Genomic DNA, 20,285 nt, shown 5'->3' on the forward strand with positions numbered 1-20,285 from the left:
TCATGCTATAATGTGAATATAGTCAAGGTTGAAGGGCGTTCAGCCATCACTATGTGTATATTCATATACTCTTATTGTTACCCAATGTAACATAAGTTTAAAGGATTCGAAATATATAATCCCTGATATGTACAGTAACAGAACGCAACTGCGATACATCATTAATAAAGGACTGGAATAATATGTTTTGGAACATTCCTCTTTTTATGTTTTATATATTTAGTTCCTCCTGTTGTTGATGGGGCAAGCGACACCACAGACGCCACAGTCATCATCAACAATATCTTGGAGCTGGAGTGTCATGCTATAGGCACACCTACACCAACCATTACGTGAGGATCTCAATACACTCACACATACTAGGTATACATCATTTTCCCTCTACTTACTCTTCTGCACCTCTCTTTTTGAAGTTGGCTGAAAGATGGTCTGCCGGTCAGGCAGGGTGAGGGGGTGCGGATCACGTCTAATGGCCGACGGTTGGTCGTGTCTCGTGCTCAGTTGTCTGATACGGCAGTTTTTCTTTGTGTTGCCACCAATGAGGCGGGAGAACAAGAGAGAGAGTTTAAAGTATCTGTGCATGGTAATGAATAGCTTTTATACATTTTATGCATAAATTGTAATTGTAATCTTCGACGAATATTTATGTTTGATGTTTGTCTCATCTGCTGACAGAGAGGAGGTTTTAGGTAACGATTTACACGTGTTTCTCAATTTCCTTTAAGTTTGGTTTAAGTTTATGTGTTGGGTCAAAAACCCAAAGCATTTCATTAGAGAAAGCATTTGATTGGACAAATATCCATTTAGTACAAGATGACTCATTAATGTATTTGCGCCTTTTCCCAAAAGACCAAAATTTTAGAACTGCAATTTTTTTGATCTGCAAAAGGTTACTTTATGCAGCAACAAATCTCATTTTGTTTATTGAAGGGCTCTTTAAATTGTGTTTATTTGTTGTATTTATCTGTTTGTCTCTCAGTCCCCCCAAACATCCGTTCCACTGGTCCATCTGACAGGTCAGTGGTCCTCCAGACACCCATCAGCCTGCAGTGTGTGGCCAGTGGAGTTCCACCTCCCAGCATCACATGGCTCAAAGACGGCCGTCCTGTGGACACCACAGGAGAATTTCTGAAGGTCAAACTACAATGCATCTCTCTTGCTCGCTGAAGACGTTTTTAACAGTTCTTTTCTAGAATACAGTTGTATTTTCTTCCCTCTTTGTTTGCCATGTAGCTGGAATCTGCAGGCAGGGTGTTGCAAATAAAAATGTCCAGACTGGAGGACGCTGGGAAATATACGTGTGTGGCAACTAATGCGGCAGGAGAGGCCCAACAGCACATTCGCCTCAATGTTCATGGTAAGAAATATACCTATGAAATATTGGAAATAATGGGGTTACTTGAGTAAATCATTATATATATTTGTAAAACACAATTATAGTTCAGCGTTAGAGTATTAGAGTAATTTGCTGATTTGTATGTATTTGTGTTTTATAGAACCTCCCAGCATCCAGAATGCTGGAGAGATACTCAATGAAACCATCCTTGCTGGATTCCAGATTCAGCTGAAATGCAAGGCAACAGGAAGTCCTCTACCAGGTGAGTCCCACGACACGTCAAACCGGCTAATTGTTCACAAAAGTAGAGATGGATGCTGGTATAGATTCGTCTGTATTTCTTTTCTCTTTATTCGCTTCAGCTGTGACGTGGTATAAGGATGGTCGTCCGTTGACCAGCGCTGCAGGGGTTAATATTTTGAGCAGAGGTCAGGTGCTGGAGATTGACCGTGCGCAGGTGTCAGACGCTGGACTCTACAAGTGTGTGGCCATCAATGTTGCCGGCAGCACAGAGCTCACACACAGCTTGCAGGTTTATGGTGAGTACTGTATTCATTTACCAGTTAGTCAAATGTCTGGTTACATGATTATTTGTCAGTTAACGGTTCTTATGTTCTCTCTTTGTTAGTTCCTCCCTCTATATCGAGTAAAGGTGGAATGATAACAGTGGTGGTAAATGATCCAATCAGATTGGAGTGTGAAGCCTCAGGACTTCCTGTGCCCAGCCTCACGTGGCTCAAAGATGGCAGCCCTGTCTCTAGCTTCTCGGATGGCATCCAGGTCTGTGTGTGTTTGGGATGCCATCATGTCCACATATCCGTATTACATATTATGAATGTTAATTTTGTTTTTCTCTGTTTTTAGATACTGTCAGGTGGCAGAATATTGTCGTTTGTTAGTGCACAAGTGGGTGACACGGGTCATTACACCTGTGTGGCTGTGAACGCAGGTGGGGAACAGCACAGAGAATACGAGCTACGCGTGTATGGTGAGTTTAAAAAATACAACTCCAAACCCATTGAAATTTTGGGCATGTTTGCTTTTCGTTAACATAGAGAAACATTCTGATGGTTTAGATCAGTGCTTCTCAAACTTTTTCTTTGTAAGGCCCCCTTTGTGTAGGGTCCATTGCTTTGCGGTCCCCCAAATAAAGACTTTAGAATTTTAATATGTATTCGGTTATACAATGCTGGAACATCAATTCTTTTGTCTGGTGGTCTTATTTTTATGATGTTTCATTGCATAAAATCTATGATAAATTTCTATATTTCATCAAATGCCACAAAATCTGTGGACCCCCTGGATCCATCTTGGGGCACCCCAGGGGGCCACGGCCCCTAGTTTGAGAACCACTGGTTTAGATAACTGAAAATATGCCTTTTTGATGTCTGTGTTCCCCAGTGCCGCCCAACATCATGGGTGAGGAGGTGAACAACACTGTTCTGATTGGTCAGGCTGTGCAGCTGCATTGTCAGAGCGATGCCATCCCTCCTCCTGCGCTGAGCTGGAGGAAAGACGGTCGACCACTATATAGAAAGCCTGGACTCAGTCTGTCAGAGGATCAGAGCTATCTTAAGGTACAGTATAGACGGTTTCATCGGACGCACGCGCTGGCCCGAAGTTAATTTCCGGTCTATGTTTGGTTTTAGTATAACAATTTATTTTATATTTAATTCATATTCATATTTTATTGTATATTGATTGTATTAAATTAAATTAAACTACAACTACTCAGCAGTTATAGATTCTTTGTGGAGGTCTACCGGAAGTTAAGTTTGTGCCACATAACGTTTGCTTATATTGTTGCTGCTGAAACCATCTATAATACATCAATCATCTAACAACTACCTTAGCAATCTCACAGCGACGTGCTAAATAGTTTTTTTTGTTTGCAGATTGACAGCGCGCAAGTGCAGGACACAGGCAGATACACATGTGAAGCCACCAATGTGGCAGGAAAAACAGAGAAGAACTATAACCTGAATGTGTGGGGTGAGTTCCATATTCGTTCTTAAAGAGTAAATATTTTGTGTATTTTTAGGTCCTACTTTGGTTTATGGAGTGTCCAACAACAAGTTTACGTACATACACGGTGTAAAAACACCGTGTTTTTTTTTTTAATTTTCTAATAATAGGTAGGTATTATTCCCTCACTTCTTGACTGACTCTCAAATGATTCGTTCAGCGATTCATCTGTCTAATCCCCTCCTTTCTGTCAGCCTACTCTGATCTGATGGGTCAGATGGTCTAGTCTGCTGTGATTGGTCTACCGTGTGCAGTGTCGCAAATGGAACGTTGGCGGGCATTACACGGAGTGACGCAAATCTGACCCGGAACTGAAATTAGATTCACAGGCGACTCGTTCACGTGATTCGTAGTCGACTCCTTTTTTCCCAAGCCAATAACTTTGTTATTCGTTCACTTTCGCTTTTACAATGTCCATTATTGTGATTGCAGTGTTGTAAGGTGACACGCATAAGATGGATTATGGGAAGTGATATAAGTCATGATGTCACATTAAATGATGAACCTCTCCCCTCACTGCCTCTGTTCATCATCTGTTTCCGCTCTTTTGTTTTCCCAGTTCCTCCCAGTATTCGTGGATCTGATGAGGTGTCTCCTCTGACTGTGATTGAGGGAAGCCACATCACACTTGTGTGTGAGTCCAGTGGGATTCCTCCTCCCAGTCTCACATGGAAGAAAGACGGTAATACCAACGTTATACGACCCTCACCACGTCATCATTATTTCTATTGATAGAACATGCAAAAATCCATAAAACTGTATATATGCACGTCTCAGGCTCAGAGTTGCAGGGAGACTCTCGTGTTCGCATTCTGTCTGGTGGACGTCAGCTGCAGATCTCCTGCGCTGAGAGAACAGATGCTTCTTCTTACACTTGTCTGGCCTCCAGTGCAGCTGGCAGTGCAATGAAGGAATACAGCCTGCAAGTCTACGGTACATCAACGGCTTATACACAAACACACCACACAACGATCCGATTATCCTTCTTATGTTACCATAGAGTGTTCTTGGAGCTCAGTTGGTAGAACATGGTGCTTGTAATACTGAGGTCATGAAAGAATACAGTAGTTGCTCTGGGTGTCTAAATGTGAATGCGTTATCTTTTTCTTGGTTGCAAACAGTTCGGCCCTCCATCAGCTCCTCAACTCAAAGTCTGCATGAGAAGATCGTGACACGAGGTGGAGATGTCACTTTACAGTGTGAAGCAGACGGACTACCCAGACCTGCCATTTCATGGCTGAAGGATGGCAGACCCCTGACTGGCCGCAGGGCTCAGATACTTAATGAGGGAAGGTTGTTACGGATCCGGGTTGCTCAGGTGGCCGACACTGGACGTTACACTTGCATCGCTGTCAATGTGGCCGGCCAGGCTGACAGGAAATATGACGTTAATGTACACGGTGAGAGGAATAGAGAGAGATGAGTAATTGTTATGTTATTATGATTTCATTTATATCTCTATTTTAGGTTACGTGAAAAAAACTATTTGTCCCACTTGCTTATATCGCTAAGTCTCAGAGCAGTTTGCAAAATTTTGGCTTGTATGTTAGCCATCTCTGATGTCCACCATTTGGCTCACATAACATGTTTCCTATTAAAAAAATTTTAGCATTACAAATATACTGTATTTTTAAAATAATGACACAAATACAAGCTTAACTAAAGTTTATGCGTTATAATACAAATCTTTGACATACACTTATCTCTATCGTTTCAGTTCCTCCCACCATTATCGGGCAGACGCAGGTGCCAGAAAACGTGAGTGTTGTTGTGAAAAACCCCGTTGTTCTGACCTGTGAAGCCTCTGGAATGCCTCCGCCGGCCATCACCTGGCTCAAAGACGGCCAGCCACTCAACATGTCCAGCTCAGTTCGGGTCATCTCAGGTAGACAGCCCCTACTCTTACGACTGCTTGTGTGTGTGCTCCAGAACGTCTAGACCACCTGAGTCTAGTTGAATAGTCCCATACAAAAGGAGGATGAAGTTAACCAGGTGTAAAAACTCTAATGAAATAAGATGTAAGGAGATAGTTTAAGAAAGCAGCCAAACACCACAGATCAAAGAATAATTGAGAAGGAACACAGTAGGACAGCTGTTCTTATATTTGAACATGCGAAGTCTTTCCATTAACAGCTTCCAGCGTAAACAGAGACTGATCCTCCGTCTGCAGCAAGTATAAGGAACATCCATCATTGTAACTTCAGACATCATAAACCGCCAGAGGTCACCCCTGTAAAATATACCACATTGTAAATGAACGTGTTGAGGTATCTCAGACTGTGGATGCCACAGACAGCTGGACAGAAAACAGAGCATGGAATCTTGGGATCGGACTCTATGATGACCACATTATTGATCACATCTTCATTCAGTTATATGCCAATGGAGGATTAGCATTGTTAGCTTTACTGCCTGGAAAGCAAATCATATCAACAGATTCATTCAGACGGACCACACTTTTTTCCTCTATATGAGAGATGGACTCAAGGGATGAAAGAACAGGGCCGTATTTATTCAGGTGATCAGTTTAGTGCTCTCCTGGATTGAGATAATTATTTGTTTATAGAAGCTGTGAGTGAAAATGGGTTGTTTGACTCATGTTGACGGTTTAAGCTTTGTTTAAACAGCTGTTGACTTAAAGCCTCTCGTTTCCTACTAAACAACGAGGACATTGATCCACTGTGGTTTACTGAGACAAATTGAAACTCTGAACTTTCTCGCTGTTTGAACATCCGATTCATTATTAATTCTGCAGACTTCTTCTCAGATTAAGCAATTCCCGAGGAATCTTAAACCTCAACATGCAGAAAACATTCTGGCTGCCGGCCACAATTGCTGTTATAAGTGAATTTTATATACAGTATGTTTGTAATCTCATCAGGCGGCCGAGGATTGCGTTTGATGCATGCTGCAAGCGAGGATGCTGGGAGATACACCTGCATTGTGTCCAACTCTGCTGGAGAGGAAAGGAAGAACTTTGACCTAAACGTCCTGGGTAACACAACACTGTACATGATACTTCACCTAAACTATTTAGTTAGCTGCCTTGATGGAAGAGAAAGGGGAACTAATAGATCACAACTATGAACGCAGACTTTAAAATTTGTTGTTTGATTTTTTCCGTCATCCCCAGTACCACCCAGCATTATCAATGAGGGAACAGTGGAGAATGTGAAGGTGAAGGAGAATCAGAACGTCATCTTCGCCTGTGAGGTCACCGGTATGTGACGCAGACAGCAAGCTTATCTGTATCTACAACATGTCTTCTGGGTTTGATGTCTAACCTGCTGTTAACCTCAAATGTCAAGGTAATCCGGTGCCAGAAATCACATGGCTGAAGGATGGGCAGCCATTGGCTGGTGATGCGAGGCTGCAGGTGATGTCAAACGGCCGGTTCCTTCAGATCAGTGGATCACAGGTGGCCGACACAGGCAGGTATAGCTGCTTGGCATCAAACAGTGCGGGAGACCGGAGCAGACATTTCAACCTGAATGTGTTGGGTATGTCATAAATGTGTTAGGTGCGCATGTGTTTTTTGTGATCCTCTATGGGTATATCTAACCCTATTTATGTTTATTTGTCCAGTTTCTCCCACTATTGCTGGTTCTGATCCTGAAGGTTTGGCTGAAGAGGTCACTGTGACGCTGAACAGCCCCACCTCTCTCATTTGTGAAGCTCAGTCGTACCCTCCTGCCATCATCACGTGGCTCAAAGATGGCACGCCCTTTGAATCGAGCCGCAACGTCAGGGTACTTCCAGGTCAGAACTCAATATTTAATGTCGGCTGATATCCTCAAAAACATCTACCTGAACCATTCATCAAACTTTTCATCAATCTGTTATAAATGTCTTCTCTTGTCAGGTGGCCGCACTTTACAGATCCTGAATGCCAAAGAAGAGGATGCTGGGAGATATACCTGTGTGGCGACTAATGAAGCCGGAGAGACACTGAAGAACTATGAGGTCAAAGTTTTCGGTGCGTGTGAGAACTGAAGTATTTACGTGACAACATCGCCACATGTGGTGTAGCTGAATGTTCCTTACATGTGCTAATTCTCTGTATCCTGTTTGTTCGTCTCTATTCTGCAGTCCCTCCGGTTATCAACAAAAATGACATTCCAGGAGAGAGTCTGGCCCCAAAAGAAGTCAAAATTAAGGTTAATAATACCCTTACTCTGGAGTGTGAAGCTCAAGCCGTCCCGACTCCAACATTAGTGTGGTATAAGGATGGACAGGTGAGAAACACAAAGCCCATACAAATGAACCTGATTCTGAACACTGATTCAAAATGTTGAATTTGACTTGTTTTCTCATTTTTTAGATGCTGAAAGGAGATGGTCACATCGCGATTACAGCTAACGGACGGATAGTTCAGATTAAACACACTCAGGTGTCCGATACAGGCCGATACACCTGCGTAGCCACCAACATCGCTGGAGAGGATGAGAAGGACTTTGATGTAAATATACAAGGTGAACAGGGTTTTTCAAGTTTGTGTCGATCGCCATAGTGAGGAAATTCGCTATGAGACTGGCTTTTGAGTGAAGCAGATCTAATTTCAGGAGGATGTCTCCCCCTAGTGGCTAGTTGATGTAGCTGTTATTGGGTCGTTAAACAGTAAACTTCCCAGTAGAATCACATTTAAAATCATTTTGTTAGCTCTTTTATGTATGTTTTACAGTTGTCTTTTGATTTTATCTCTGTCTGTGATGCTTTAAGCCTGTCTTTGTCTCTTTTAACTGTTATTCACATTTTTCTTTTGATTGTGTCTCTATTTGTAATGCTAATAGTTTGTCTGTCTCTCAGTTCCCCCTAGTTTTCGAGGCTCTGGTGACTCTGATTCTGGTAATAATGGAGATGTAAAGGATGTGATTCTTAATAATCACATCTCACTGTACTGTGAGACCAATGCTGTCCCGCCTCCAATGCTCACCTGGTACAAAGATGGACACCTGCTGTCCTCCAATGATAAAGTACTCATTCTGCCAGGTGACAAGCATTGATTTGTTTGTCATTGATATCATGTTTTGTGTTTGTGTAGAAATTGGCAAGACTTGTTTTCTTTCACACAGGCGGACGGGTCCTTCAGATCCCTCGGGCCCAGGAAGAGGATTCCGGGAGATACACCTGTGTGGCTGTGAATGACGCTGGAGAAGACTCAATCCAGTATGATGTCAGGGTGTTGGGTGAGTCCAAGCTGAATTGAACATTTATAGTGTCATTCTTGATTACTGGATAATGATGTAAGATCATTTTTTTCATGACTTTTTAGGTGAAGTGACTTTTTGAGGCCTAGATTTTGTATGTGCTTACATATGTGTCTTTAAGGTGTTTGTGTGTTTGGATTTTCATAGTGCCCCCGTCGATTCGTGGTGCAGATGGTGACCTGCCCAATGACGTCACAGTGCTGGTTAACAAGACCACATTACTTGAATGCCAGGTGGATGGAAGCCCCGCCCCCAAAATCAGCTGGATCAAAGACAGTCAACCTGTCGCTCAAGACAGCACACACAGACTTCTGTCCAATGGGAGGACATTGCAGGTGTGTGACAGAAACCTTTTTACATGGAAATGAGATAAATTTGCCAGTGATTTTCTATATTTTCCATGAACCTTCTATTATTTTGAAAGAAAGTGTATTTTATACAGTAAATGGCATCTGTTTATTTGTGTGTTGCAGATTTTGAATGCACAGGTGACAGATACCGGACGTTATGTGTGTGTTGCTCAGAACTTAGCCGGAGCAGCAGAGAAATACTTTAATCTTCATGTGCATGGTGAGTTTATCTTTATATAAAACCTGTTCCTTCTTGTGTCCAAATTTTCCTAGGGCTTACCTGGGGGTAATCCTAGTGTTTTTATAATTGATCTATATCTATAAATAAAGTTATTGCTCATAAGTTTTTAGTTCAAAATAAATTATAATTAATTGGTACGTTTATAATATTGATTCATTCAAGTATGGATTTATAACAGATGACACCATTTTTTATGTTCATGTTAACAGTGACTCCCTCTATTGTGGGCGCCAGAGAGGAGAATGTGACCGTGGTGGTAAATAACTTCATATCTCTAAGCTGTGAGGCCACTGGACTCCCACCTCCCACACTCAGTTGGTTTAAAGACAGGAGACCTGTGCAAGCCAGCACCAACACACTTATAATGCCCGGTACACACTCATACTCACATTATACACATTATACTGCAAACTGTATGTAATACGTCATTCTGTCTCTACTCTTTTTTTAGGCGGTCGTACTCTCCAGATTCTAAAGGCAAAGATGTCTGATGGTGGGAAATACAGTTGTGTGGCCATCAACCCAGCAGGAGAAGCCCAAAAGCTCATTCATCTGACAGTATATGGTTAGTGTGTCTGTATGTATTTGAACAGTATTTGTGTTTTTTGTTTGCTTGTTGTGAACCTAAAGTAAAACAAGGCAAAATATGACATCTTGTGAGGAGGGTACTGACCTACACTAATGATCTCCTTAGTGCCCCCCAGTATCAGACACAACGGTGGAGATTTTCCAGTGGTCTTAAACGTACGAGCGGGTAAATCTGCCACTCTGGAGTGTGAATCTAATGCTGTGCCTCCTCCCATCATCACGTGGTTCAAGAATGGACGGCTAGTCACTGAGACCACTAACCTGCGCATACTGGCTGATGGACAAATGCTGCAACTTAGAGAGACTGAGGTGTGCAAATGAACAAGTGTTAGCTTTGGATTCAGTTTTTGTGAGAATTCAAAACTAACTAAATCTGCTGTACCACTCCCTTTCTCTCTGTCTCTCTCTTTCAGGTGTCAGATACAGGCCAGTACGTCTGTAAGGCCACAAATGTAGCAGGTCAAGTGGACAAGAACTTCCATCTCAACATTCATGGTGAGAAACTAAATACAATATATAAACTGCTATTTAAACGAATACCCAATGGAGCACTTCAGAGGTGTTTTCTATGCCGTTTTTGATGGTGGAGAGTAAAACAGAACACCCTAGCAATATGGATTGATATACAGCGTTTAGCTTATTTTGTGCATTGAACACATGTATTCACACTTTTGGTTTTACTTTTGTATTTAAGATTGTATTTATTAAGCCTCTACCTGTAATCTTTTTGCAGTTCCCCCCAAGCTGGATGGCCCAGCAGTGGAGCGTGTGACAGAAACCCTCAGTAATCCCGTCATTTTTGCTTGTGACGCCACAGGAATCCCCCCACCCTCCCTCACCTGGCTGAAAAACGGCAGAGTAATTGGTGAGCCCATCCATTCTTTACAGTATAACTCTTATAAATCCTGTTTAGGATCATGGGAATCACCCTTGAAATTTAACTTATACTTTTGTTTCTTATTTTTTTTTAGAGAATTTGGAGTCTCTGGAGATGCACATCCTGTCTGGGGGCAGTAAGCTGCAGATTGCCCGCTCACAGTTATCTGACAGTGGCACTTACACCTGTGTGGCATCCAATGTGGAGGGCAAAGCTCGCAAGAACTACCATCTTACGATACAAGGTTAAGACAAACTGGAGAACAACAACACCATAGAAACCAACTGGCAACCAATCAGCACACTTGAGCATTAAAAAAGCGTCATTGAAAAAACCATGAATTAAATCGAACTCTGAGTTTACTGTATCTGTTTTCCTCAGTCCCACCAAACATCGCAGGATCTGAGTTACCCAGTGAGATGAGCGTTCTGCTAAATGACAGCATCCAGCTGGTGTGCCGTGCCGAAGGGACTCCAACCCCTGAGATCCAGTGGCTGAAGGATGGAAAGACACTTAGCAGAACTGCCCAGAGTAACATCAAGTGAGAGCATTGCCAAAAACTCTTCAGTGTATTCTCTGCATACTTATTTAAGGTTTAGTTCAGGGTAATATTACATGTGATAATGATAATCGTACATGAAATAACAAATTATGTAAACACATTATTTTCCTTGGGGACTCCAGAATCAGCCCTGATGGTAGCACATTAACTGTGACAGCCGTCCACAAATCTGACAATGGGAAATACACATGTGTGGCCACCAATCAGGCTGGAGAGGAAGACAGAATATTCAACTTAAATGTCTACGGTGAGTTGAGATCTTTATACTGCCCTACAAAGGCAAAGTGCAGTAACTACGCAAACACTGAAACTGAGAAAAATGCCTTTAAAGTTTTTACACCAGCCAGTCAAACGTGTTGTGGGTAGATTAGGGGTAATGCATTTATGTAATGCCTTATTAGGAAGACATTTTTTATAGATAAAAACCATGACCACTGATGTGACCTTTGACCACCAAAATGCAGATACTGCACTCTGCCTTTGGATGACCCTACACAACTAAAACACTATTGCAAAAGCAAAGTGCAGTATCTTGTCAAGGATCACAGTGGAAGAGAACCCAAATGCAGGCAGACGGTGGTGAAGGGGTTAAACAAGACTTTAATATATATAAAACACAAAACAAAAACCCACGATGGGGAAAAACTCAATACAATAAGAAAATCAAACAAGTAACAGGGACGTAACCTGACTAAACACTGGACTCACATAAACTTAGACAAGGATTAACTAAACTAACACTTACTACAATGGACGAAACAGCGGGAAACAGGAACAGGCGAAAAAGCTGGACATGACACGAGTAACACGACGTACTGGAAACACAAGGCACATAGCACACACAATGACCGACACAGGACAATGAAACATGAGGGTATTATATAGGGAATACAAACGAGGGATAATTAACACAGGGCAGGTGTGGGTACTAAAACACTCAGGGAAAGATAACAAGGAAACGAGAGGAGCGGGGCCAATGACGAGACACTGGAGAGAACGTATATTATTGTCAAAAGGACAATAATATGTTTCTCTCCACACATAACCAAAGACTTTGTCATGGCTCTGCTACAGGACCAAGAAAAACATGACTAAATGAAGCAGAGCCATGACAGAAGCCCCCCCTTTAATGAGCACCTCCAGGTGCTCACCAAGGGGTAGACGGACGAGACAAGACAGACTGGGAGACAGACAGGACAAGGCAAAACAAAGAAAACAAAATCAAGGGCAGACAAGACACAACAAAAACAGGACTAGGGTGGGACATCAAAAATAACAAACATGGGAGGGGCCAAACCAGGGCCCATAGGGGGCAGTCCATGGGGGTGGGGAGAAGTCCCAGTCCCCGGCTGCGCTAGAGGGCGCGTAGTCCTAGGGGACTTAGGGGGAGTCCTGGGGGGACAGTCCTTGACCCTGGGGGTCTCCCCGGGGCCGGCTTGGCTTCCGGACAAGGGACCGGCTGGAAGGCCGGCTGGACAGGGCTTGACGCCGGCTGGAAGGCCGGCTGCGACACCGGCTGGATCACCGGACTGGACACAGGACTGGATGCCGGACTGGACGCCGGCTGCACCGGACTGGACGCCGGCTGCACCAAACTGGACACTGGACTGGACGCCGGCTGCACCAAACTGGACACTGGACTGGACGCCGGCTGCATCGGACTGGACACTGGACAGGACATCGGCAGCACCACTGGACTGGACGCCGGCTGCACCACCGGACTGGACGCCGGCTGCACCGGACTGGACGCCGGCTGGACCACCGGACAAATATGACAGGACACTAATTAAACTGATCAGTTCTGTTATATTTACTGATTATGAAATAAAATCTATAATCATAAAACCGGTTGCATCCATCGTTGTATTGAGTTGGCAATTAAGGCTGACTTATTCGGTCTCGATCATGTGATCTAACGTGGTTTGCAAATTGTGGATTGCAAACACAGGCGGATTGATTTCAAAATTCAAACTCATTGCCTATGTAAGTTTAATTTGACATCCAGTAGCCTGGAGTAGGTGGCGATAATGCTCCTGAGGAGGTATTCGTCATTAAACAAGAAGAAGAAGAAAAGTGGATTGACATCTACTTCTGTTGATGCCGGGTGCACATCGGGTTGTCACTTTGCTGAGGAGGCGCAGCTATTGTTAGCTAATTGCGCATAACAATAACTTTACCAGAGCCAGCAAACTTTTGAGGGAGTAACCCTTGTGACGACAATTGGAATCTGCCTGAAAGATGTCCGAATCAACGAACATCAACGCAATTATAAATCAGATTATCATTATGAGTGTCAGAGTGGGTATTGCCGTCAATGGAGAAGGTAGGCTAATGTCTGTTTAATTTGCTAGTGGCAGGCTAGTTAATGTTACTTTTTTATAAAGCCGTCATTTGCCTTGCTAGGAGTTAATATTTTGCTATCTTCCTTACCCGTCTTTGGATATTTGCGTTTTAACGCGAGTTCCACCATTATTTGACCGCGGGATTGTGCCATGGTAGGCGAGCTGGTTGGCTTGTTAGTTCTGTGTGAGTGTTACGGTTACCAAGGCAGACCGCAGTATCTGCGGTGTCAAAGCCAGGAAAACAAAACCAGAACGCAGTAACTTCACTTACTGCAGTTTGCCTTGGTATTAGCTTGGATTTTGTAGTTACTGCAATTTTAACTCTCTCGTTTCTCAGAAACGGGATAAAATTGAACCAGGAGACTTTGTCACAAGACAGAGCAGATGTCACAAAGCCCATTATAGACCTTAACTCAATTTTGACCAAATGTGTAGTTACTGTGCTTTGCCTTTGGATGGCAGTATAGCAGGGCTCAACAGTAACAACATTATCTAGCTAGCTAGTATAGAAGTTGTGTTGGAAAACTGCCATCGCTTCATGGTGTTGCAGAAAATTGAATTTAATGTTTTTCTGACACAAAAATACACTGCAAAAAATAAAATATAACGTTTTTATCCGGCTAGTGAAAATTTTTGCAAGTAGAAATCTCAACCTGGCTTAGTTGAAACACTCAGTACTGTTGAGCTCTGTACGGGTGTTTCCCTTAAAGAGAGCAAGAGATGGAACGTTTCTCATTTTATTACAAACTGCAGAATGAATCCAGAGCCAAAGATAGTCTTTTCCCAGACATCTGATAGCTTCATGTCCTGTTTGCAGTTCCTCCTCTGATCCAGGGGAACGGGCCTGAGGCCAAGGAACTGACCGCGGTGCTGGACAGCTCAATAAATATGGAATGCGTAGCCAGTGGTTCTCCACCTCCGCAGCTCAACTGGCTGAAGAACGGACTGCCGCTGCCAGTGTCCTCACAGATCCGCCTTTTGTCTGCAGGCCAGGTCCTTCGGTAAGAGATTCCACATGTTCAAAACATGATGTCAGCTGAATGGATCTAGTTGTGTTACCAAATGTGTCTGATTGTAATTTCCTGTGTTAGCATTGCTCGTGCACAGGTTTCCGATGGAGGCACATATACTTGTGTGGCCTCCAACAGAGCTGGAGTGGACAACAGATACTACAATCTGCAGGTGCATGGTGAGTCTTTATTGCAGGTGCTGTGGAATACTAGATTCTGATTGGCTAGTCCGTTATTCCCAATGTGAACGTTTTAACATTTCAACTGTGAACATCTTATCATCTTATCAGGTAAGGTACCCAATCCATGCATACTAAATGATGTTGTTCTTAGTTCCTCCCAGTTTGGATGGAGCAGGCAGCACAGAGGAAGTGACAGTCGTGAAAGGAAATTTAGCCACTTTCATCTGCCTCGTAGATGGGACGCCCAGCCCAACCATCACCTGGCTGAGAAACGATGCCGCGTTGCCTAAAGACTCCCAGTTGTCACTCACAAACCAAAACAGCACTCTGCAAATTTCTCTTGCAAGGGTCGACCACACCGGACGCTACACCTGCAACGCACGTAACCAGGCTGGAGATGCGAGCCGCCACTTCAGCCTCAAAGTGCTTGGTATGAGAAAGTACAACAAGACCAAATTTACACCTTTTTAAAACACTCGTTGATATCTGTCGCCTCTTCCAGACCCACCGCGGATTAACGGTTCTGGTGCGGCCACTGAGGTCTCTGCGGTGGTAAATCATATCTTAGAGCTGGTGTGTGAGGCTGAAGGCATACCTGTACCCACTCTCACCTGGCTGAAGGATGGGCGGCCGCTGCCTCTTACAGACAGCATACGGCTCCTGAGAGACGGAGAGGTGCTCAGAGTTGCTTCTGCTCAGGTAAGATGGATGAGCCTCTCCAATGATACACAATGTGAAAGAAGTTGGACTTGTTAATTGGTCACAATTCTTATAAAGCGATCCTACTGTAGACCTAAACCAAAACCTAACCCAAATGTCAGGGCTATGATTGATTGATTGGGATGTTGATCCAGGAACACATCCTACTTGTTAAAATTGAAGTTGTAAAATGTTTTGCCCTATGTGTGAACCTACTTTTGCTAACCTGCACATATTTACAAACATGTGCAGGTGGAGAACACTGGAAGATACACCTGTTTGGCCTCCAGTCCTGCTGGAGATGATGATAAAGAATTTCTTGTCAGAGTACATGGTGGGTCTTTCAAAGAGAGTGTCAGTTCAAATGACCAAGATTTTCAAAAGTTCAAAACATCCGTAAAATTTGAAGTAATGATTTGAAGTCATGATGTTAATATGTCAACAGTTCCACCCAACATCGCTGGAGACAGAGGTGTCCAGGACGTGTCTGTTCTGAAAAACCGACAGGTGACCCTTGAGTGTAAATCAGATGCAGTTCCGCCTCCAGCACTCAGTTGGCTCAAAGATGGAGCGCTTCTGAAGGTATCTTTATTATTTAGCATTATTGGTATTCTTACAGTACATTGTATGTTCAGCCTGACCACATTCTGTATCACTGATACTGTAAGTTCTCAGTGATGAAAAAGGAGAATTCATGTGCCTATCTTTGCCCCAGGTGTCCCCACGGGTACGTGTCCTCTCTAGCGGCCGATATCTACAGATCAATAATGCAGAATTGGGAGATGCTGCCCAGTACACCTGCGTGGCCAGCAATGTTGCCGGAGAAACCAGGCGACACTTTAACCTCAGTGTCAATGGTAAAAAACGTACAATACTGTGTGAAATCATATATTGTATGAGTATGTGTGTGTGTGTTTGCTTCCTGTGGTGTCACTAAGTAGATTGAACTGGTTTAATGTGCTTGCTGTGCAGTTCCTCCCACAATTAAAGATGGTCCTCAGTCTGTGTGGGTTCATGTCAATCAAGAGGTTGTGCTAGAGTGTGCCGTGAATGGAGTACCTGCTCCACGCATCACCTGGAGAAAAGGTGGATCCATCCTGGCAGGAAACAACCCCAAGTCAGTATCAAAGATCACTTTAGGGAAGTTCACAGCTTTTCAATTCATAACCCCCCATATGCGCATGTCACCCGGTTAGGTACAGGTTTGGTGTGGATGGCTCCCTCCGGATCCTCTCAGCACAGGTAACTGATACGGGTCGCTACCTTTGCATGGCCACCAATCAGGCGGGCACAGAGCGTAAGAGAGTTGATCTGCAGGTCTATGGTGAGTATGCAAATACTGTACATCCATGTTTGCAAGATGATACTGTAATTGAACATGAGATTTTTCAATTGGGGAAATTTGAGGGCTGATTTGATTATGAACTTGTCGATATAGACGGTTTTGTCAGACGTGCGTGCCTGGACTGCCGTTAACTTCCGGTCTGTGTTTGTTTATCGGTCTAATAATATAACTATTTATATTGAATATAATTTATGTTAATATTCAATTATATTATTATTTTATTGTATAATAATTGTATTAAATAAATGATTTGTTGAATGGATCCTGTAGTTTTTTTGCGTTTAAAGAAAACGTATGGGACATTGACATCTAGTGGTTGAGCTTGGTATGGCAGTCTAAATTCAAAATAATGGAGAGGCAAGTTAAGCCAAGTAACGCTTCTTCTCGGTTTCTTTTGCTTGTTATCAGAAATAATCTACAGGCATTCTATTATTTGCAAATGTGTACCGGAAGTTAAAGGCAGTCCACGAACATGCGCATGCGTAGTACCGTTTGTTTATATCGTTGCTTTGAAACCGTGTATATGTAAAGATGTTTAATTTTCCAAGATTTCCCCAAAACGGATAATCTCTCATGTACATCCTGTTTCTTCTAACACACAGTATCACAAATATTTTCTCTCACTCAAGTGCCGCCCTCCATCGCCAAGGGTCCCACTAACATCACTGTGACGGTGAACGTTCAGACGACCCTCTCCTGTGAGGCCACCGGCATCCCCAAGCCCTCCGTCAGCTGGACTAAAAACACTCAAGCTCTTAACACTGACCAGAACCAGAATATGTACAGGTTCAGCCAGGTTTCCTCCCTCTCCTCTTATCACCTCTCACTGTATCAGTTTTGAATCACACAACATGACCCTGATGCTTAAAGTCAAACAACTTCATGTCATTTTGTGTTGACTTAAACAGTACAAACTAAGACATTTGGTTCCCAGTTAATCAGTTTACAATCTATCCTCAGGCTGCTGTCTTCAGGGTCTCTGGTCGTCATAGCACCCACAGTTGATGACACAGCAGTGTACGAGTGTGATGTATCCAATGAGGCAGGACAGGAAAGCAGAGCAATTCAACTGACTGTTCACGGTGAATTCTCTACTGACATATATGTCATTCATTTTTGAGGATTTCAAACTTTTAGGGAGAGCTCATGTTTGTTTTTCCTTTATAGTTCCTCCCTCTATTGCTGATGAGGTCACAGAGCTTGTTGTGAGCAGACTGTCTCCGGTGGTCATCGGCTGTACTGCATCCGGTGTTCCTCATCCCACTTTATACTGGAGCAAAGATGGATTAAGACTAGCCGAAAATGGAGAGGGATACACGATACTGCCATCAGGTTTTGTTATATTATAAAAAACAATTTTACATTAAATAAAAAAACATTCTTATACATTTAAATGTTGCTTCCCGGTTTCTTCACAGGCCCTCTTGAGATCACCACCGCACAGCTCAGCCACTCAGGCCGTTACACGTGTGTGGCTAAAAACGCTGCAGGCACCGCCCACCGGCACGTTCAGCTCACAGTACACGGTACGAGACAACACATGCAAAAAAATTCACAGCATACGATAATTTCGACACTCCTGTGATGAATAAATCTCGTGTCTTTTTGTTTATCTCAGATCCCCCAGTGATACAGTCACACCCTTCAACACTGGATGTAATCCTGAACAACCATGTGACTCTGCCCTGCAGAGCAACAGGCTCTCCTCGCCCAACAATCACCTGGCAGAAAGAGGGTATCAACATCTTTACCACAGGTGAAAGCAAAACTCAGGTTGTTCTGTATGCGGTGGCTTTACTGTGTTTTCAATAACATCTACTGCAAACTTAATGAGGAGAGTAGACACCTACTGAATGTCTTTTCTCAATAGGAGGAGTTTTGACGGTGCTTCCCAACGGTGGTTTACAGATCTCCAAAGCCAAAGTGGAAGATTCAGGAACCTACATGTGTGTGGCTCAGAATCCAGCAGGCACGGCACTTGGAAAAACCAAACTTAGAGTGCAAGGTTAGAATTGCATAGACTGGGCTTAAAGTTAAGTTTGAATTAGGGATGCACTGATATGTGCATTTTGGCCGATAACGATAACCGATCATTCTTGAACATTGGAAGCCGATAACCGATATATTGGCCGACATGCAGTATCTAAACATTAATATAACATTTTCTGAGACTGAAAATTATTTCACCCCCAGAAAATCATGTACCAAGCCTACTTTACACTAATTAAAGATTCTTTAACTTTTAAACTTATTTAATAAACAAATTAAAGATTTTCTTCCAGAGAAACACAGAAAGGTGTTCATTAACATTTATTTTGCAAGTAAAACTTCTTGATATGGACTTCAATATCATCTGCTAAAAGATGTTCCCTTATATTATTTCTTTTCTCCTGCAGTACCGCCTATCATCACATCTGACATCAGGTCGTATACTGTAGCACTAGATGCATCTGTGACTCTGCAGTGTCACTCGGAGGGTTTCCCCACTCCCTCTATCACCTGGTACAAGGACGGGAAGCCGCTGAATGAATCTGTGCGGCAACGGGTTCTGAGCACAGGAGCGCTTCAGGTCGCCTTCGCTCAACCTGGAGACATGGGCAGATATACCTGCACTGCTGCTAATGTGGCTGGAAGCATCAGTTTGGTGATGAGCCTCACTGTACAGAGTGAGTCGGTTTTAAAGTTCTGCCTTTATTATTTTGTAAAAAATGACAACAGCCAGAATCTTGAAAATATAACAACCTCTCTCTCTCTCGCTTTAGTCCCTCCCTCCATACGTAGTGGAGAGTCAGAGGTGTCGGTGGTAGAGAACACTCAAGCTCTGCTGTCCTGTGTGGCAGAAGGTGTCCCTCAGCCCACCATCACCTGGGAGAAAGATGGCATTCCAATCACTGACACCACTGGAGAATATACAATCCTTCCTACAGGAGAACTGCTTATAGATGCTGCACAGGTCAGATTTTAAAATGCTTTAAGTCAATTTATTCATATATTGTGGCAGTTTTCTAATGCATCTCTTTGTATACATAGCCGGAGGATTCTGGGAGTTACACGTGTGTCGGCACCAACTTTGTAGGGCAGGACAGTCGTACTGTGGATCTGTCAGTCCACACACATCCAGTCTTCACAGAGCTTTTAGGAGATGTGGCTCTCAACAAGGGAGAGCGCCTCCTACTGACCTGCGGGGTCCTTGGCATTCCTCCACCAAAGATCACATGGGCATTCAACAACATTATCATCCCTGGTATAGATTTTTACATCTGCATTTTTTTTTATATTTAAGTCACTTTAGAAGCTGATTGTTGTGCTTCATAAGCTTTAATGTATGAACAGTAGGAGGATTTATGTAGTATTGTACATTCTTCCTACAGTCCAGTATGATCATGTTAATGGCCACAGTGAGCTGGTTATTGAGCGTGTGAGTAAAGACGACTCGGGCACGTATTCCTGTGTGGCTGAGAACAGCGTGGCATCCATCAAATCTCTGGGATTTGTTTATGTTAAAGGTAAACATCTGGATT

General features: G+C 43.2%; 1 protein-coding gene across 3 annotated transcripts in view; it reads left to right on the forward strand.

The window, feature by feature from the left end:
• The window catches only part of hmcn1 (hemicentin 1), a 73,219-nt gene that overhangs the window by 43,181 nt on the left and 9,753 nt on the right, over window positions 1-20,285 (forward strand). For 2 of the 3 annotated variants that reach the window (XM_057352943.1, XM_057352945.1), the window contains exons 33-84: window positions 224-332; window positions 414-583; window positions 980-1,134; window positions 1,234-1,357; window positions 1,497-1,598; window positions 1,699-1,875; window positions 1,965-2,116; window positions 2,201-2,324; window positions 2,738-2,913; window positions 3,232-3,328; window positions 3,921-4,043; window positions 4,139-4,294; window positions 4,483-4,761; window positions 5,079-5,246; window positions 6,243-6,356; window positions 6,495-6,581; window positions 6,670-6,861; window positions 6,947-7,120; window positions 7,224-7,337; window positions 7,451-7,596; window positions 7,683-7,833; window positions 8,168-8,350; window positions 8,434-8,547; window positions 8,716-8,903; window positions 9,042-9,138; window positions 9,369-9,530; window positions 9,611-9,724; window positions 9,854-10,056; window positions 10,161-10,242; window positions 10,481-10,612; window positions 10,719-10,868; window positions 11,006-11,165; window positions 11,309-11,433; window positions 14,346-14,529; window positions 14,620-14,717; window positions 14,872-15,150; window positions 15,223-15,419; window positions 15,672-15,753; window positions 15,865-16,001; window positions 16,135-16,276; window positions 16,392-16,536; window positions 16,616-16,743; window positions 17,394-17,550; window positions 17,725-17,846; window positions 17,932-18,096; window positions 18,183-18,290; window positions 18,383-18,520; window positions 18,635-18,769; window positions 19,161-19,430; window positions 19,527-19,717; window positions 19,795-20,008; window positions 20,136-20,270. In XM_057352943.1, the coding sequence (XP_057208926.1) occupies window positions 224-332; window positions 414-583; window positions 980-1,134; window positions 1,234-1,357; window positions 1,497-1,598; window positions 1,699-1,875; window positions 1,965-2,116; window positions 2,201-2,324; window positions 2,738-2,913; window positions 3,232-3,328; window positions 3,921-4,043; window positions 4,139-4,294; window positions 4,483-4,761; window positions 5,079-5,246; window positions 6,243-6,356; window positions 6,495-6,581; window positions 6,670-6,861; window positions 6,947-7,120; window positions 7,224-7,337; window positions 7,451-7,596; window positions 7,683-7,833; window positions 8,168-8,350; window positions 8,434-8,547; window positions 8,716-8,903; window positions 9,042-9,138; window positions 9,369-9,530; window positions 9,611-9,724; window positions 9,854-10,056; window positions 10,161-10,242; window positions 10,481-10,612; window positions 10,719-10,868; window positions 11,006-11,165; window positions 11,309-11,433; window positions 14,346-14,529; window positions 14,620-14,717; window positions 14,872-15,150; window positions 15,223-15,419; window positions 15,672-15,753; window positions 15,865-16,001; window positions 16,135-16,276; window positions 16,392-16,536; window positions 16,616-16,743; window positions 17,394-17,550; window positions 17,725-17,846; window positions 17,932-18,096; window positions 18,183-18,290; window positions 18,383-18,520; window positions 18,635-18,769; window positions 19,161-19,430; window positions 19,527-19,717; window positions 19,795-20,008; window positions 20,136-20,270 (7,827 nt within the window). The remainder of the gene's footprint in view (window positions 1-223; window positions 333-413; window positions 584-979; window positions 1,135-1,233; window positions 1,358-1,496; window positions 1,599-1,698; window positions 1,876-1,964; window positions 2,117-2,200; window positions 2,325-2,737; window positions 2,914-3,231; window positions 3,329-3,920; window positions 4,044-4,138; window positions 4,295-4,482; window positions 4,762-5,078; window positions 5,247-6,242; window positions 6,357-6,494; window positions 6,582-6,669; window positions 6,862-6,946; window positions 7,121-7,223; window positions 7,338-7,450; window positions 7,597-7,682; window positions 7,834-8,167; window positions 8,351-8,433; window positions 8,548-8,715; window positions 8,904-9,041; window positions 9,139-9,368; window positions 9,531-9,610; window positions 9,725-9,853; window positions 10,057-10,160; window positions 10,243-10,480; window positions 10,613-10,718; window positions 10,869-11,005; window positions 11,166-11,308; window positions 11,434-14,345; window positions 14,530-14,619; window positions 14,718-14,871; window positions 15,151-15,222; window positions 15,420-15,671; window positions 15,754-15,864; window positions 16,002-16,134; window positions 16,277-16,391; window positions 16,537-16,615; window positions 16,744-17,393; window positions 17,551-17,724; window positions 17,847-17,931; window positions 18,097-18,182; window positions 18,291-18,382; window positions 18,521-18,634; window positions 18,770-19,160; window positions 19,431-19,526; window positions 19,718-19,794; window positions 20,009-20,135; window positions 20,271-20,285) is intronic. The other variant, XM_057352944.1, reaches the window with a different exon arrangement.

Source organism: Triplophysa rosa, linkage group LG15 (genome assembly GCF_024868665.1).
Source record: "Triplophysa rosa linkage group LG15, Trosa_1v2, whole genome shotgun sequence".
Classification (NCBI taxonomy): Eukaryota; Metazoa; Chordata; class Actinopteri; order Cypriniformes; family Nemacheilidae; genus Triplophysa; species Triplophysa rosa.